Below are 18927 nucleotides of genomic sequence, written 5' to 3' on the forward strand. Positions count from 1 at the left end.
GGTAAAGTATAGGCTGACAGCAGGGGCGTAGCCAGACTTCGACGGGAGGGGGGTCCAGAGCCCGAGGTGAGGGGGCACATTTTAGCCGCTGCCGACTCCCCCCCCCCGCCGCCGCCAACTTTCACCCCCCCCCCGCCGCAGCAACCCTCTCAACCCCCCCTTCCCGCCGTCAACCCTCTCCAGCCGCGTACCTTTGTTGGCGGGGGACCCCAACCCCCGCCAGCCGAAGTTCTCTCCTCGGCCGCGCGGCGTTGGTTGCTGAATGATCTGATCAAGTTTCTGTGCGTGCGTCTGACACACGCATAGAAACTTGATCAGATCATTCAGCAAGCAACGCCCTGCGGCCGAGGAGAGAACTTCAGCTGCCAGGGGGTTGGGGTCCCCCGCCAGCAAAGGTATGCGACGGCAGTGGGGGAGGGTTGGTGGCGGGAAGGGGGGGTCGAGAGGGTTGCGGCAGGGGGGGTTCAGGGCCAAATCTATGGGGGCCCAGGCCCCCGTGGCCCCATAGTAGCTACGCATCTGTGGCTGTTTGAATCTACTGCTTTGCCTTGAATGCAGCCTATTCTTTGCCACCCCAACAAGCTGCCGCCCTGGTCAGCCACCTACTCCGCGTAGTGCTTAAGCCAAGCCCTGTGGGTTTGTACAGTCAGCCCAAAGAAACCAGCCTACAAAATCCAAGCTAGAACCAGCAGACTGCTAGCGAGTGCTTCCCTGCCCTGTGCTAAACACAGTCACTTCCTCCTCCGTGAGAGCTGCAAAACCCAGCTTCAAGAAGCCTTGTTTGAAAGCACTGCTGGCATCCTTTCCTTCAAATTCTATTTTCCCACATAGGCGAAATGTTCTTTGCTTCTGCAATTCAGTGCATCTTTTGTTTTTAATGAAAACATTATGTTTAATAATACACTGGTATCAGTGGAATCACACTCCCCAGGCTACGACACACTAAATACATAAGCTAGTTCTCAAACGCGGGGAGATGACCTTCAACTGACCTGCTTCACACAGTCCCACAGTCTGTACACACATCCTCAGGTGCACACCCTGCTGTGGGTTGTGCTCTGGCTACTGTGGTGTACTCAGCACACTGCTTTCAGTTTTAATTCCCAGGCTTTTTAGTTTCAAGACTTTAAAAAAAACCCAACAACCCAGTCAGAGCAGACGGCAGCAAAACTAATTTCTTTCATTATAAGATCAATCAATGCAGATACTCACATCCTCCTAAATGCAAGTAAGACATAAGACATAAGCATCGCCACACTGGGACAGGCCAAAGGTCCAACTAGCCCAGCACCCTGTCTCCGACAGCGGCCAATCCAGGTCACAATCACCTGACAAGATCCACGGAGCAAAGCATTTTGTACTGCTTGTCCCAGGAATAGTGGATTTTTCCCTACGTCCATTTAATAACATTCTATGGCCTTTTCCTTCAGGAAGCCGTCCAAACCTTTCTTAAACTCTGCTAAGCTAACCGCCTTAACCACATTCTCCAGCAACGAATTCCAGAGTCGAATTACACGCTGAGTAAAGAAACATTTTCTCTTATTTGTTTTAAACTTACTGCACTCCAGCTTCATCGCATGCCCCCCTTGTCCTAGTATTTTTGGAAAGCGTGAACAGACGCTTCACATCTACCCGTTCAACTCCACTCATTATTTTATAGACCTCTATCATATCACCCCTCAGCCGCCTTTTCTCCAAGCTGAAGAGCCATAGCTGCTTTAGCCTTTCCTCATAGGGAAGTCGTCCCATCCCCTTAATCATCTTTGTCGCCCTTCTCTGCACTTTTTCTAATTCCACTATATGTTTTTTGAGGTGCGGCGACCAGAATTGAACACAATACTCTAGGTGCAGTCGCACCATGGACCGATACAGTGGCATTATAATATCTTATGTCTATTCCACTAGGAGAGCATGGCACAATGCAGCATGGCAACCCTCTGTGTTAGGGCCGCCGAGAGACTGAGCCGCTAAGACAGTGGGTGGCGTTTAAAGTCTCAGGCCGAACAAGGACGCGCGCTGGTTTTCATTTTGCCGCACGTCCATTTTCTGGCACATCAAACAAAAAAAATCCCCTTTTTTCCAGGCGCGCTCAGGAAATGGACCAGCTTGCGTCGAAAACACGCGCCTACACCAGGGCAGGACACTTTTGGGCACTCCTTAGTAAAAAGGCACCTCAACGATCTGCTTGGGATCAAAAAACAAAAACAAATACCCACCCACAACATTACAACACATAAATGAGGAAATTTCAACAAAAACACTAGCTCAAAGGCACATGGCCCACGATTTAAACCAGACGCGTAGCCAGGTTGTGACGCCAGGGGTAGCGGAAAGGCGCACGCACGGTGTAGTGCGGTGGACTGCCTGAAAAATAGGTGCCGGGACTGTCTGAAGTCCGTTTGGGGGCGCAGTTACTCCCCTGGTACCCCACCTAGCTACGCCACTGATTTAAACACCAAAAGGTCCTGTCGCTTTTTCTGCATATCTCTTGAAAGATCAGGAAATATATGTATCTTAGATCCCAAAGCAGATCATTCAAATGTTTGAAATATAAACTTACAAGTGCATTCACTCAGCAGCTCTTCAGTACCTCTCCACTCTTACCTCTCCCTAAACTCCTTCCCGGGAATTCCGTTCATCAGGTAAATCTCTCTTATCTGTACCCTTCTCCATACACCTGGAGTAGGCTTCCTGAGTCAGTACATCACTCTCCAGCTCTGGCCGTCTTCAAATCTAGGTTAAAAGCCCACCCTTTTGAGGCTGCTTTTAACTCCTAACTCCTATTCACTTGTTCAGTACCCATGTCTGTTTTATCATTCCCACCTTAAGTAATAATTCCCTTATCCCTTATTTGTCCTGTTTGTCTGTCCTGATTAACCTGTAAGCTCTGTCGAGCAGGGGCTGTCTCTTACAGGTTCAATGAACAGCACTGCATACATCTAGTAGTGCTATAGAAATGATAAGTAGTAGTAGTGTTTGGGAACCGGAATCTTGATAATCTTAGGGATTCCGGAATCTTGCAACTCTTTGGGATTCTGGAATCTTGCTACTCTTTGTCCTTATCCCTTATTTGTCCCGTTTGTCTGTCTTGATTAGATTGCAAGCTCTGTGGAGCAGGGACTGTCTCTTCATGTTCAAGTGTACAGCGCTGCGTACATCTAGTAGTGCTATAGAAATGATAAGTAGTAGTAGTGTTTGGGATTCTGGAATCTTGCTACTCTTTGGGACTCAGCACAGAATGTTGTTACTCTTTGAGATTCCAGAATCTTGCTACTTTTTGGGATTCTGCAATCTTGCTACTCTTTGTCCTTATCCCTTAGTTGTCCTGTTTGTGTGTCCTGATTAGATTGTAAGCTCTATCAAGCAGGGACTGTCTCTTCATGTTAAAGTGTACAGTGCTGCGTACGTCTAGTAGCTCTATAGAAATGCTAAGTAGTAGTAGTAAATGAAGAACCAGTTGCAATCAGGCTCCAATTCAAACATCATCCCCAGGGTTGTCCTTAGTGTCACAACGTCCACTGATGATTCTAGAAAGCCAGTCAGATATAAAGATTGCTGGTCACCCCTACAGAAGCCAGAATTTCAGGCTTCATCTTCCCAGTAATAGTTATATAATATGTTCTCACCAATGGCGGAAGAATTTCCAGTGCTATTCCCAAAACTTCCATAACATATTAACCATATCCACCAGAACAACTACTGGGGCTTAAGAAACCTTAGATTGTTCCTTCTCCACTGGTACTCCATAAATTCTGTTTTATGATGTACAAATTCTTTTTTTTTTTAATGTACATTTTCATAATACATCAAAAACAATTTCAAATTAGGATAAAGGACCAATACAGAAATGATTCCCAAAAAGAAACCAAAACACAGTACGAAACAATTGGCGTTATATAGTCCACAACAGAGGGTGACAAGAATCCCAACACTCCTGAGGAAAAAGGATATAATAAATGGGAAAAAAGTAAAAAATAGCAAATTGAGTGCCAATTACTACTAAAGGGTCAGCATTGCAAAGGTGGCTCATTCTCCACTGATAGCAGAACCTTTACCTTCCAAGAAATCTGGGAAGCGTTATAAAAGATATATAAGTATGATTATTTTGGATAACACATTCGGAGGGATACCTTAATTGAAACTTAGCACCTAAATCAATAACTCATTCACGAAGGTTCAGGAATTGCCTACATCTGGACTGAGTAGACTTGGCCACGTCAAAAAAGATCAAAACTTTCCCCCCAAGAAAGCTTAAATCTTTAGTCTCAAAGTAAAGCTGCAATAACGCTTCCTTATTTTGGTAGAAAACAAAATGTCACTAACAAGTTAGTCCTTATAACAACTTCTTCATGGGACTTCTCTAAAATGCCCCGAGAACTGAAAAACAGCCAAACACAATCCAAAAGGGTTGTGTGGAATGAATGTAAAGAAATGAGGAAAGTGGGAAATACCCTCAGGAACCGAGGCTTCTGCCAAGGTCTAATCAACAAGACACTATTATCAAGTTTCTTTCATGGGGTAAATATTCCCTACTCCACTCATTCAAAAATGCCCATATAAGAGCACAAATATTAAAGATAACTGAGTAACAAAAATTGTTCAAGCTACCTCTCGAGCACTTCTCTAAAATGCCAGTCAAGTCCAGACTATCTGATGAAACATCCATCACAGACGAATCTCTTTCAGGAGTCCATTGCATCTTAGGGACTGGTAGATAATAAACCCTATGCAGTGATGGGAGACCTTCTGAGGAGTATTTAAATACCTCCTGCAGGTATTTATAAAACATTTCTTTACTCATACTACCCCTCTCCTCAAGTCGCTTCACTGGCTCCCTATCCGTTTTCGCATCCTGTTCAAACTTCTTCTACTAACCTATAAATGTACTCACTCTGCTGCTCCCCAGTATCTCTCCACACTCGTCCTTCCCTACACCCTTTCCCGTTCACTCCGTTCCCTGGATAAATCCAACTGCCAACTCCAGACTTCGCTCCTTCTGTCTTGCTGCGCCCTATGCCTGGAATAGACTTCCTGAGCCCCTACGTCTTGCCCCATCCTTGACCATTTTTAAATCTAGATTGAAAGCCCACCTCTTTAACATTGCTTTTGACTTGTATCCACTCGCCTCCACCTACCCTCCTCTCCTCTTTCCTCTACACATTAATTGATTTGTTTGCTTTATTTTTTTTATTTTTTGTCTACTAGATTGTAAGCTCTTTGAGCAGGGACTGTCTTTCTTCTCTGTTTGTGCAGCGCTGCATACACTTTGTAGCGCTATAGAAATGCTAAATAGTAGTAGTAGTAGTCATTAGTTGAGGAAAATATAACAGGCGCAAGTTCATCATTTATCATTTACTAGCAGTTGAGCCCGTAAAAACGGGCTGGTATTGGGGTTTTTCCTTCCTTCCCCCTCCCTCTCTCCCTCCCCGCGAGGTCGCCACCGCTACCGTTTCCCCCCCCCCCCCGGAGTCGCCGCCATTCCTCTACCCGGCCTGGGCCCTCTCTCTCTCCGCTACTAAACTTACACATCCATTCGCCGGAACGCAGCACGCACATCAGCTGAGCTGCCGTCGGCCCTTCCTTCTCTGCCTGTGTCCCGCCCTCCTGTGACGTAACGTCAGCGAGGGCGGGACACAGGCAGGGAAGGAAGGCCGACGGCAGCTCAGCTGATGTGCGTGCTGCGTTCCGGCGAATGGATGTGTAAGTTTAGTAGCGGAGAGAGGGCCCGGGCCGGGGGGGGGGGGGGTAACGGTAGCGGCGACCTCGGGTGGGTGGGTGGTGGGGGGGAGCGGTATCAACTTCGGCGGCGCAGTTTCCCTCTCTGTCCCGCCCTCGTCATCACGTATTGACGCGGGGGCAGGACAGAGAGGGAAGTCTCTACTGCGCATTTGCGAGTGAGTCGGTCACTCGCCGTTTATATGTTTGATTCATTGTATATACCGTTTCTTATTGCAACTGCAAAACAGAACGGTTTACATTAAAAAAATACAACTCATACATACATACAAACAAACAAACAAACAAACATACAAACATACAAATAACTAAGAACTCCAATCATTAACAGAAAAGCACAGCAAGCCAAAAATGACAAAGAGGGACATAACTAGTACGATCTACAGATTAAAAATACAGTTAAACCTAACCTTCTACACCTTCTCTACTATCATAAGTTCTGTTCATTACAGTTCAAGTGCTTTGTATAATTCTCAAAGTTCTCCAAATTTCTCTAAAAGCATCTGATCTGGCAAGAAAACAGCTCAAGACTGTTTAATCTATAAATTTTCCGAAGGTTAAAATGGTGAAACCAATAGATACGTTGAAGAGATGTCTTCAAGAAGTTTTAGAAATTCCTCAAGCAAGTTTGCCACCCTTTAATCAAGTTTATTACGTACCACAAAAAGAATTGGTTCGGCAACAACAAAATGAGTCTTTGGATGTGTCAGCAATTTTGGAAACTTCTGAAACGGAACAAGCTAAACCAGCAACCTCGATAGCCACATTAGCTTTAACGCCAGATAAAGCACGGCTCTTCAGACTGTTCTTCAAAAATAGAGATAAATTATTTCTCGGATTAAAAATGAATTTGCTTCCTGACGTCTCGAAAGAGACTCCAAGAAGGAGAAAACAATTTTTACTCCTAAAACCGGCTGTTCTCCAATTAGGAGGAGTATTTGATTTAGGATTTCCTTGCAAATGCATCATTCGACTTAATTTGACAAAATATGTTTTCTCGGACCCTTCACATTTGACATCATTCATTGCCTCCAGAAGTTCAACAGGAGTTTAATATAATAATTTGCTGTCCTGCTCTAGGTATAATTACTTATAATAAGTTCTTTTTTTTTTCTTCTTGTATACCTCTTGAAATTTGGACTTCTTGGATCCAGCTTATGTGGACTTGAGTGTTAACACTTCACTGTTATATAATTATAATGTATTATAATCTTCTGCTTTTCTTTTCTTTTGGAAGTTTGTAATGCTTTTCTGACTCAAGTGTTTAACCTTGAAATTTGAATGTGATGTAAAATTAAAAATCCTATATAATAAAAACCAACCTCAACGTTCTGAAGCTGACTCCGTGGCTTCAGTGAAGGGTTTGAAGCTTCTGAAGCTCAGGCTCCATCTCTGTAAGCTCCGCCCTCGAGTACTTCCAGGTTCGTCACAAGCAGAAGTGACCAACCATATGAGGTTTCTCGGCTTCAGAATGTTGGAGGTGCATTCTATTAAATAGGATTGGTCAGTTCCTTGAAGCACAGCCAGAGCTCAGTGTCCTGCACAGTAACAGTCAGACACCAGAGAGAGAGAGAGGGGGGGGGGGGGGGGGCTGACACCAGAGAGAGGGAGGGAGGGGGGGGGCCTGACACCAGAGAGGGGGGGGGGGGGGAGGTATCTCTGTCACACACACACACTCTCTCTCACAGTCAATGTCTTTCTCTCTCTCACTCTCACACACTGTCTCTCACACACTCTATTCAAAGCACTTAGCCTTCCAAAGTTCCTTAGAAACCTATGGAACTTTGGAAGGCTAAGTGCTTTGAAAATATGCCTCTATGTCTCACACTGTATCACATTCACTCTCTATGTGTCACAGTCACTCACACACTCTCTTGGTCTTATACACTCAGTCTCACAGAGAGTCTGTGTCTCACACACTCTCTCTCGCACACATTGTATCTGTGTGAAACACACTCTCTCTCTCACACACTGTGAGTCACATATGCACTTGCACACACTCTCATTCTCTCACAGACACACTTGCACCCAGACTCACTCTTTCTCTTTCACACACACACTCGCACATACACTTTCTCAAACATACACACTCCGAGGAAAACCTTGCTAGTGCCCGTTTCATTTGTGTCAGAAATGGGCCTTTTTTACTAGTATAATAATTAAAAAAAAGAGACTGTTTAATCTGTTGCACTTGGCCTGAAAGTTCTTCAATCTGCCCTCCAAGCACATTCACTATTTCCTCGAGTACCTTTTCATCAATAGATGATACAGATAAGGCACATACCTTGTAAACTGAGTCTAAAGCACTCCAGATGAAGTCAAAGGTCACCTCCATCAGTTTTACAAGGGATGGAATAACCAACCTTTTCCCTGGATCATGCATAGCTCCTCCTGGTGCAGTCGGGACATTGGCCCAAGTTCCAGGTTTAATAATTCTTGGGGTAGAGGGTAAAGCCTTCCCCCCAACAGAGGCCGTAGACGGTGGTGGAGTTCCAACCGCTGTCAGCATCTCAGGCATTGCCATATCTCGGAGTGCCGAAGGAAGTGCCGGAGGAACAGCTGGGCCAGCCAGGCTGAGCGAAGCGTCGCTGTCCAATTCAGGGCTCTTCCTCACGCTCTGTTGAGTAAATACACCCGAAATGATACTCTGGTATGTGCAGGATGTCAGACTCACAGAAACAGAACGAAGCCTTGCGCCGGAAGAAGAGGACCTCGGCTGGCGGGGGTTGGGGTCCCCCGCCAGCAAAGGTAGCCTATGGCGATGGTGACTGACCCAGAAAACTCACATCCTTAAAGCAAAACTACGATTGAAGAATCCAATCACAGTTATGCTGCAAGGCAAAGGGGGTTATCAAGGTTGCTTTGGTAACAATAGAAAACCAGAAAGATCAAAACTACCATCAGCCCCTACCCTAGCAGCCTTCGTTGGACCTGGAGTCCCTGATTCAATATAGAAAGCTTTTGTGATAGGTGGCATTGCGTCACTAGAGATTTGCAATGTCTCCTTCAAATATTTCTTCACCATCTCCCTCGGAGAGAGAACAGGGGACTTTTGGCAATTCTAAAATCTCACATTCAATCTAAGATCACGGGTTTCGAAAGCTTCCCGTTTCCGACGAATGTTCGTACTGTCCTTCATCAGAGCTGTTTGAGCAGACTGCAGTTTCTCCATCTGAGACTCCATAATCCTCACCCTCTTTTCTTGTTTCCCAGCAATATCCCCACATTGCTTAATATGAGATTGAGCAGATTCAGGGATCTTCAAAACATTAACCAAACAATTCAGCAAGGAATGTTCCAAATCTCCCAAAGCCTGAAAGACTCAGTAAGTTTCTCAGGTCTCTTCTTCAACCTCATTAAAGGGGTCTTCTAAAAGGGAGCGCTAGCGTTTTTAGCTCGTGCGAAAAATCAGCTGGCGCTAAACGCTCAGACACCCATAATGGGCACTCTCGAACAGCAGCTTGCAGGGGGTGGGGTCTGTCGGATATACTGGATGGTCGGATCAGCGAAGGTTGGATAATCGAGACTCATTTCCATAGGCCAGTGGTCCGCTCAGGTCCACTGATTTACAGTATGAGTCGCCCCTGTGGAAAAACTTCATCGGAGAAAACCGAGTTCCAAAATTAGACTGGGTTTTGGTTTTAGATACTTCACAGGGGCTGTGGTATTATTTAATGCATTTGATATGTAATATCACAGTCACTCAGCAGGTCTGGGAAGAGGAATATCTACAGGGGCTGAGCTAATCCCACCACGGTTTAACTCCTGTAATTTCTAATGCAGAGCCGAACATAGAAACAGAGAACAATGAAGGCTGATAAAGACCATCCAGTCTGCCCATCCATGCTATCTACTGTCCCTTCCGTAGAGATCCCTATCTGCTTCTCTCAAGCTTTCTTGAATTCCACCACCTCCAGTAGGAGGCCGTTCCGCACATCCATCACCCTTTTCATAATGAAGTATTTTCTCAGGCTACTCCTGGATCTGTCCCCTTTCACCTTCATCGTATGCCCCCTCATTCCAGAGTTTCCCTTCAGACGTGCCTTTTGTGCATTTATGCCACAGAGGTATTTCAGTGTCTCTATCATATCTCCCAGGGCTTCTGACTTTCAGTGCACATGAGCAGCAGGTAGAACATAAGAATAAAAGCCTTGCAATACTGGGATAGACCAAAGGTCCATCGCGCTCAGTTTCCAGCAGTGGCCAATCCAGATCACAAGTACCAAGCAAAAGAAAACAGATTTTACGCTGCTTATCCTAGGAAAAAAAGTTGTGGATGTTCCCAAGCCCATCTTAATAATGGCTTATGGACTTTTCTTTTAGGAAATTAGCCAAATGCTTTTTAAACCCTGCTAAGCTAACTGCTTTTACAGCATTCTCTGGCAACGAATTCCAGAGTTTAATTACATGTTAAGTGAAAAATCATATTCCACAATTTGTTCTAAATTTACTACTTAGTATCTTCATTGTGTGTCCCCTAGTCCTAGTATTTTTGAAAAGAGTAAACAAACAATTCACGTCTACCATTTCCACTTCACTCAATATTTTATAGACTTGTATTATATGTCCCCTCAGTCATCTCTTCTCCAAGCTGAAGATCCCTGGGCTCTTTACCTTTCCTCATAGGCTGTGTATGAGTTTGGTTAGCTGCTCGCTCCTGCTCCATAGCTGGCTAGTTGACCCATTCCAGCCCGTATATGCCCTTGAAAAGGAGACATAAAAGGGAGGTGGAGGGAGGAAAAACCTATAGCCAAGTTCTTTGGTTGGGGAAGCAGGACATGATGGACAGATGACAATGTAAAATTACTATTTTCCGGAAGGGAAGGGTGTTGCACTCTCTCTGGAAATAGCAGCTGTATATCAAACTGTTCCCTAGAAATCTAAGGACACCAGAGGTCAGGGTGCCCCAGAGTTGGAGACGTAGGACAGGCTCATATCTTAGGTTTTTATTCTTTGTCATGAGGTGTCCATTTTTCTGTTGTGCCCTACAAAACAGATTCATGCCCAACCTGGTCAATGCATTTGCAAGGGGCCTTATGACATGCCGATCAGTCCCACCGCACACCACCCAACACAGGCCACAACAGACGACAGGAGAGGAAACCCACCAGTGAGGCAACATCTGGGAATATCTGGCTCTCAGTCTCCTTGGAGAACAGGGTGCATCATGGTTTGGATTTGAGCCTCCTGAAGAATTCAAGCATAATATCGAATTTCCCCACTCCATAATGAGAAACTCAGGTGCTCACCTCCCCATCCCAAGAAGATGTATTTAATATTCATAAAAAGGATTCCCAGCTTTGCAAGTTTTTATAGTACAGTAAAGTCCTGATTATCTGACCTAAACAGGACCGACAGTTGTCAGATAAATGAAAAGTCGGATAATACGGAAAACAATGGTAACCCCTCAAACAATGCAGAACAAAGTCTGTAAAAGCAGGTGTCCCGGGCTCACAGCAGTGGTAAAAGTAGGATCCCGAGGTCGGAAAACGGAAAGAGAAGCCGCGTGATGTCACTGGGGGGGGGGGGGGGGGGGTGTCTGTCAGATATGCCAGTCGGATCAGCGCAGGTCAGATAATCGAGACTTTACTGTATGTCCATGAATGGCAATTTTGGTGCCCCCTCCTCCACCCATCCTTCTGATTCAATCCCCTCCTCCCCCCACCTACTACTACTACTATTTAACATTTCTAAAGACTACTAGGGTTATGCAGCGCTGTACAATTTAACATAAAGGACAGTCCCTGCTCAAAGAGCTTACAATCTAAAGACAGTCAGTCCGATAGGGGTAGTAAATTGGAGCAGTCTGGATTTCCTGAGAGGTGAGAGTTAGGTGCCGAAGGCAGCATTGAAGAGGTGGGCTTTGAGCAAAGACTTGAAGATGGGCAGGGAGGGGACTTGGCGTAAGGGCTCAGGAAGGTTGTTCCAGGCATAGGGTGAGGCGAGGCAGAATGAGCGGAGCCTGGAGTTGGCGGTGGTGGAGAAGGGTACCGAGAGGAGGGATTTGTCCTGTGAACGGAGGTTACGGGTAGGGACGTAAGGGGAGATGAGGGTAGAGAGGTAAGGAGGGGCTGCAGATCGAGTGCATTTGTAGGTGAGTAGGAGAAGCTTGAACTGTATTCGGTATCTGATCGGAAGCCAGTGAAGTGACCTGAGGAGAGGGGTGATACGAGTATATCGGTTCTGGCGGAATATAAGACGTGCAGCAGAGTTCTGGACAGATTGAAGGGGGGATAGATGGCTAAGGGGAAAAATCTGGTACAATACTTTGTGTAGCCTGAAGAAAGCCCAGTTTAATCTAGTGAATGATCTGGGCCAGTCAGGGCTGCAGGAGAGGGGGAGTCCTGGGCATCCAGGGGTGCAGGGAAGGCCAGGCATTAATAACAGGCTCATTGTGTAATAGCAGTAGATCAGGCACAAAAGAGTGAATTCCAGGTCTATGGTTTATCCTTTTCATTAAAGCTGATTAGTCCACTTTAATGTTGGATGGCCTGAAATCAGCAAATAAGTGGTTTTGAAGCATACTGAAAAGTGCTTCCCTCCCCCCCCCCCCCAAAAAAAAAACACCTTACAAGTGTTAACGTGACCTTAAAAAACCTGAAATGGGTCGACCAATCCTCAAGGTCTACAAAGGTCAGCCCCCCTGATTCATATCCTGCTTTAGATCTGAAGTGGCTGGTGTACAGGACAGGTGTATAATGCTAAGGAAACAGTCTCAGCGTGGCAGGGAGGGCAACCAGGAAGGAGTCTCTGGGCTCCTGGAAAGGCTCTTTGCATGGGCTACCGGATGGCACGGGCCAACCCAGTCCCTGTTGGTGCAGCAGCTGCACAGGGACCACAGTCACTCACTTCTGCAATGCAGACACAACGGGGAGCGATCGGGGAGGGGGAGGGTGTTACTCACTCGGCATAGCCCGTGTCCCAGGGTAGGCGCTTGCACCCCTGGGGGGTCTGCACGGCTCTGACCGTGTGGTCGGCAGCTTGCTGCTCCTGGTCCGGAATCAGCTGGAGGAAGGCGGGTCTGCAGACAGGGTACCTCGGGGGCAAGGGGGCCGGTTCCGGGGGGAGATCATGGGGTTCCTGCTCCGAGGAGCTGCTGCCGCCGGCCAAGCCGCTCACCACACTGGCCACGGCCGTCCTGAGTCTGCTGATCATCCTCCCTCCCCGGTGGCGCCGGCTGTGCACTGAGGAGTCCGGGAAGCTGCTGCACGACCGAGCACAGCTCCACTCCCGTCACGTGAGCTGAGACCGGACACACTCAGTAGTGCAGTGCCAAAGGAGACACCCCCCCAGCCCTCACACTTCCCTGCAGGAGGTTCCCCCCCCCCTCAACCTTTAAACGTTCACGCAGGAGACACCTACACCTCTCTCCCGTCACACCTATCTCCCCCCCCCCCCCCCCCCCCCCCCCGCCATTACAGTTCTCTGCAGGAGACCCTTCCAGCCATTAAACCTTCCCGCAGGAGGAAACACCTCCTCTCATCACACCTCCCTGCAAGAGAGATCCCCCCCCCCACAAGTCATCACACCCGTCCTGAAAGAGACCTGCCTCACCATCACACCTCGTCTCGATCATACTTTCTTGCAAAATACCATTCTGCTCCTCCCCCACCATACACATGAGACCTTCCCTCACATAATCCCCCCCCCCCATCCAGTCCTTCATCAAACTTCAGAGTCTCCCTTCCTCGCATCGCAGTTTCCTGCAGGAGACAACCGAGGACCAACTTTTCAAAATGATTGTGTGTGCTAAATTCAACACAAATCCCCGGACACAGGGCCAGATGCACTAAACTTAACGAGCCAGCAACCTGGGTTTTAAACTGCTTCTAGCCAGTTTAGCGCGCAAGTAGTAAACCGGGATATGCACGAAAGGGTTCTCCGAGCCATTTTCCTGTCACGGTAACAGCTAATGAAAACGGAATGCAGATGAGCTAATTACTATTATAATGTGAATGCGAAGTGATGCACTACCGTTTCCGACCCCATGCACCGTGGAAAACCTAACGGGAGGTCTGCACCTCTCGGAGCTGCTGTGAGCGGGACCCATGCAGAGGAGGACGCCCATCGCAAAAATGGGAAGAAAAAAAACGTCCAAGTGCTCGTCAGGGACGTCCTTTCAAGCACCTAACACTTGGACGCCCTTCACTCAAAAAAAAAAAAAGGACGTCCCTAACGAACACTTGGACATTTTTCCCCTCGGATTTTGTGATGGGCGTCCTTCTCTTGGACGTGTTTTTCATACATGCCCAAAAACTGCCGGAGAGGATCGGGGTGCGAGGACGTCCAAATCAAAACTATTTGGATGTCCCTTTCGATTATGCCCCTCCAGGTCTCTCTCAGCCAATCACAGCGCGTTTGATGTGTAAGAAGCCGTCTTTTGCATGCGCAGAGCAGCCAGCATAACGTTTGGCTGCTCTGCGCATGCTCAGCTGGCCGACTGGCTTCCCCTCCTTATGAAGGAAATCGCGTGCAAATGAGCTAACAGCGAGCAGCTCATTTGCATGCGATTTCCTTCATGCATGCCCGGTAAGGGAAGGGCTCTTTCCATGGAGTTAGTGCATCGGCTCACAGGATTTTACTCCATACTGGGAGCACCCACAGTCTGGCATCTATGCCTATGCCCCTCCCCCAGCCTCTTATCTCACTTGGAAAAATTCACTGCTTATTTCTAGGATAAGCAGCATAAGAGCTTGTTTTACTCTTTGGGGATCTTGAGGTACTTGGAAACAGGATATTGAGCTTGATGGACCTTCGGTCTGTCCCAGTGTGGTCTAAGGGGATCTCTGGTGGGCGGAGTTCTTGATTATGACTCTTATCACATGGGTTATGTTCTCCTGGTCCATCTCATGTCAAACCTCAGAATGAAAGGAGGAAGCTAAAATAGAAATCTGCTGCCATCTGCTGGCAAGCTGTATCACTGCACAGCCAAAGGGCATCGGTGTGGGTACTCTTAGGGGCTAATGCTCAAAAGTCGTCGCTAATAGCCACCTGTGTTTAGGGCTGCAGCTCAACTTACCGAACAAGGAATAGCAATTGACGTGGAAAGGAAATTGCATTCCAATGAGATGCACAGAAAATCTGCCTGCAGTTTGGGAGGGAAAGCACCCGGCACATGTGCAAAACGGTCTTGCGGTAAGTGTGATATTCTGAGCATGGCCAGAGGAATGGGAGGCAGGTGTGTGTACTCCTAGATGTGGTGGTTCAGTCCATCCACCATCACGCTTATTTTTGAAAGAGAAGGATGCCCATCTTTTGACATAAATCGGGAGATGGGCGTCCTTCTCGCAAGGCCGGCCAAATCGGCATAATTGAAAGCCGATTTTGGCCGTCCTCAACTGCTTTCCGTTGTGGGGATGGCCAAAATTCACGGGGGCTTGTCGGCATGGTAGCGAAGGTGGGACTGGGGCGTGCCTAACACATGGGCGTCCTCGGCCGATAATGGAAAAAAGAAGGGCGTCCCTGACGAGCACTTGGCCGACTTGGTCCAGTTTTTTCTTGCGACCAAGACTCAAAAAGGTGCCTGAACTGACCAGATGACCACCAGAGGGAATCGGGGATGACCTTCCCTTACTCCCCCAGTGGTCACTAACCCCCTCCCACCAGAAAAAACAAGTTTAAAAATACTTTTTTGCCAGCCTCAAATGCCGTACTCAAGTCCATAGCAGCAATATACAGGTCCCTGGAACAGTTGTAGTGGGTGCAGTGTACTTCAGACAGGCGGACCTGGGGGGGGGGAGGTTTGGGGGGCTCAGCACCCAAGGTAAGGGAGCTACGCACCTGGGAGCAATTTGTGAAGTCCACTGCAGTGCCCCCTAGGGTGCCCGGTTGGTGTCCTGGCATGTGAGGGGGACCGGTGCACTACAAATGCTGGATCCTCCCATGACCAAAGGGCTTGGATTTGGCTGTTTTTGAGATAGATGTCTTTGGTTTCCATTATTGGCGAAAGCCACGGTCGCCCATCTCTAAGGTTGGCGATCTCAACATTTAGGTTGACCATCTCTAAGGTTGACCCAAATGTCGAGATTTGGCCGTCCCCAACCGTATTATTGAAACGAAAGATGGATGTCCATCTTGTTCCGATAATGCGGGTTTCTCCGCCCTTTCGCGGCGCCATCCTTATAGATGGGCCGCCCCCATTCGATTATACCCCTCCATGTTACCCATCCAGTTCAGATTTCATGTGGAAGGCCAGCCTTTACCCCATTGAACTATTCCAGAACCAGGGGGGTGGAGAGCTTAACATTAGGTGGCATTGAAACATACAATGAAACATTGATCCAAAAGAATATCAAAGCACACCTGGATGGGTTGGCTACATCTTACCAACTCCAGAGGGAAGCTCTTTTTGGTGGGATGCAAGTTCTAAGGAGAGTGATGGGAGTACATTTGTTTCACATATGTGCCATCACACAAGCCCTTTAAGTGTAATGTACTTCAGTCCCTGCACATTTTTCCAGAGTAGCTTCAACAGTGCAAGACAACCTCCTTGAGGATCATTTTCACAGCTGCTGCGGAACTTCATTACTCGGCGATATGTCTGTTGCCATATAGAAGAAGAAGAAGACGACTGCTTTTATAACCTTTTTGGCTTTATCTTTCAGTCTGCCGTAGGATATAAACCACTTTGCTGTACATGGAAGAGAGGAGGGAGAGAGGAGATATGACAGAGATGTTTAAATACCTCAGTGGCATTAATGAGCCCTTTTCAACTGAAGGAAAACGATGAAATTAAGAGGGTATAAGCTTAGGAGTAATGTAAGAAAATATTATTTCACAGAAAGGGTGGTGGAAGCGTGGAATGGCCTCCTGGTGGAGGTCGTGGAGTCGAGGACTGGGTCAGAATTTAAGAAGGCATGGGATCAGCGCGTGGGATCGCTTAGGAAAAGGAAGAGTTAAGGGTTACAGAGGACGGGCAGACTGGATGGGCTATATGGCCTTTATCTGCCGTCATGTTTCTGTGTTTCTATGTTTCTGTCACCTTCATTGGTTGATTACTGGACTCCTGATGAAGGCCAGTATGCCAAAACATGGCCCATGCCAAGTCCGTACCTCCCAACCACTGTACATCATAAGGTGTTTTACAACAAAAGTTTTTATCATGGAGATTCTTGCCCCACTGTGTTGCTCTGCAGCTTTTTAAAAATACCTTTCCAAGACTTTGATCAGGGTGCATCTTTTGGCCGTATGGACTAGGGAAAATACCCTGTATTCCTAGAGATTCTAGCAAGCTAAGAAGCGTCATTTGCAGAGGACATGGTTGCTACAGGTGTTTGAGCTCTACAGTGGCATTGGACAAGCCATTGTTCCTTAATGCCATTCCTGTATCAGACAGGACCACGTTCAGTTCCAGCCTCACTGGGTTACCATGGCTCCAGGCCATGGAGGACAGATTAAGCCAGTCCGGGTTTATTTCCATTGAAAGCACTGGAAGAAAAACCTGGACCACCTCAATCTGTCCTCCATGACCTGGAGCCATCTGGTAACCCTAGGGAAACCTCCTACCTTCACACAAGACTATCCACGAAAGAAATACAATACGCTAGGAGCGAAGGGTCTGATTATTGGGACATTAGGAGATGAGAGAACCCTGCAGGGTTGATGCTGAATCCTGAGTGCAAAGGAAACCAGGAGAAGAAATCACATGCGTCCAGTAAGCCAACTCATGTGGCTATTCCAGTACAGAACCCAAGAAAGATTGAACAAAGAGATCTAAATTCAATTGTTGCTTTCCTTTGGATGCATGCTTCTTTTACTAAAACTGAAGCATATTGAGTGACATTTTCCAAACCATTTACTGTATTTTACTCCACATTACTGCAATTCATTCTGGGAAAGTTTTGTAACTTTTGGAGTATGGGAAGTAGACACGCTGAAGGCACCCTCTGTTGATGTAATCATAAGGATCAATGACAAACTATTGGCCACTAGAGGGAGACAAAGTCCACAGCAACCAACTAGAGCTAACCTTGAAAAAATGCACCTGAAATTGTTAGGATGCTGTTGTCACTTTGTCTTCAATTTTTGTAATTTTGGTTAAATAACCTGGTTTAGGTTAATCAGCAAATCCCGAAGCTGGGAACTGCACGAGGCTAATTATTATTACTACCGGTATTTTTGAAAACTTCTAAGGCTGTTAGTGGAAATAGCAAAGAGAAGCATGCATGCAGCTGCCTCTAGGGTACATAGCATAGTACTACTGTACTTTTCTAGCAGCTGAAATGCAAGACAGACTATTTCCACCGAGGCCACAGATCACAGCAATATTAATCCTACACTCTAGGAGAAACACAATATTCCATCACTTCATATAAACTATAAGAAATTGAATAAGATTTACAAACATTCTTGCAAAAATTCTGCTTAAAAAGAGCTTTCCTAAATGAAAAATATATCCTAATTTGTTAAATGGTCAAAGTCAATGCATTCCAGACATTTACTCCCTGGTACAAATATGAAGATTTTAAATAGATTTGCACCCCCCTCCGAAGGGACACCACCTTGTAGTGGTGGAGGGGCTTCTGTGTTTCAATGACTCAGAGGGCTATGCTGAAGGGTTACCCATATCAGACAGGCCTCTGAGGAGAAACCAGACAAAGAGTGTCCCAAACTGGGAGAGTGGTAAGATGGTGACCTGAAGTTCATATGCCCAGCGGCCCAGCTGCCCTCTGAAGTTTTGTCTTCTTTATGTAAATTCCCTCTCTGCAATTGCACTTTCCTTAACTGAAAGGAAAGGAACAGCCGGCGGTCAGCCGCTGATGGCCAGCGTTTTGTCCCCTGAGCAGCAAGTGCGGGACCGCTGTGCGTCGAACTGCCCACAGATGAAAGGGTTGGTGAGTCCTTTGATTAGCACCGGCGAAGGAGCGTCGACGCTCTTGGACCTGGAAAAACAACTCCATCGCTCCCGAATTATTCAACCACCATGTCCAAAGGAGTGGAGGAGTGAGTTAGAGGCATAAGCTGAAACGGAGGACGTTTACAGCAGAACCCGAATCGGCGGAACCACTCCTAAACACCTCAAGAGAAATCACCTTAGAGTTTTTGGCTTCCTTGGAGGTTACATTGAATACCATCTGGAAGGCACTTCGGGACCTAACGGCGGAAGTAAATAACTTTGTTTCAGATATAATCTTATTGGAGAGTTACATGGACAATTTGACTGAACCATTTGAGAGTGAAAAATTGATATAA

The 18927-nt window shown here is 46.8% G+C and overlaps 1 protein-coding gene across 1 annotated transcript in view; it reads right to left on the reverse strand.

Moving 5' to 3' along the window:
- The window catches only part of PPM1J (protein phosphatase, Mg2+/Mn2+ dependent 1J), a 52479-nt gene extending 39455 nt beyond the window's left edge, over positions 1 to 13024 (reverse strand). Inside the window, exon 1 of the mRNA XM_030220964.1 lies at positions 12641 to 13024. Within this exon, the coding sequence (XP_030076824.1) occupies positions 12641 to 12891 (251 nt within the window). The 5' untranslated portion in view covers positions 12892 to 13024. The remainder of the gene's footprint in view (positions 1 to 12640) is intronic.
- Between the last annotated feature and the right edge of the window lie 5903 nt (positions 13025 to 18927).

The sequence above is a fragment of the Microcaecilia unicolor genome, chromosome 12 (assembly GCF_901765095.1).
Source record: "Microcaecilia unicolor chromosome 12, aMicUni1.1, whole genome shotgun sequence".
In the NCBI taxonomy this organism is placed as follows: domain Eukaryota; kingdom Metazoa; phylum Chordata; class Amphibia; order Gymnophiona; family Siphonopidae; genus Microcaecilia; species Microcaecilia unicolor.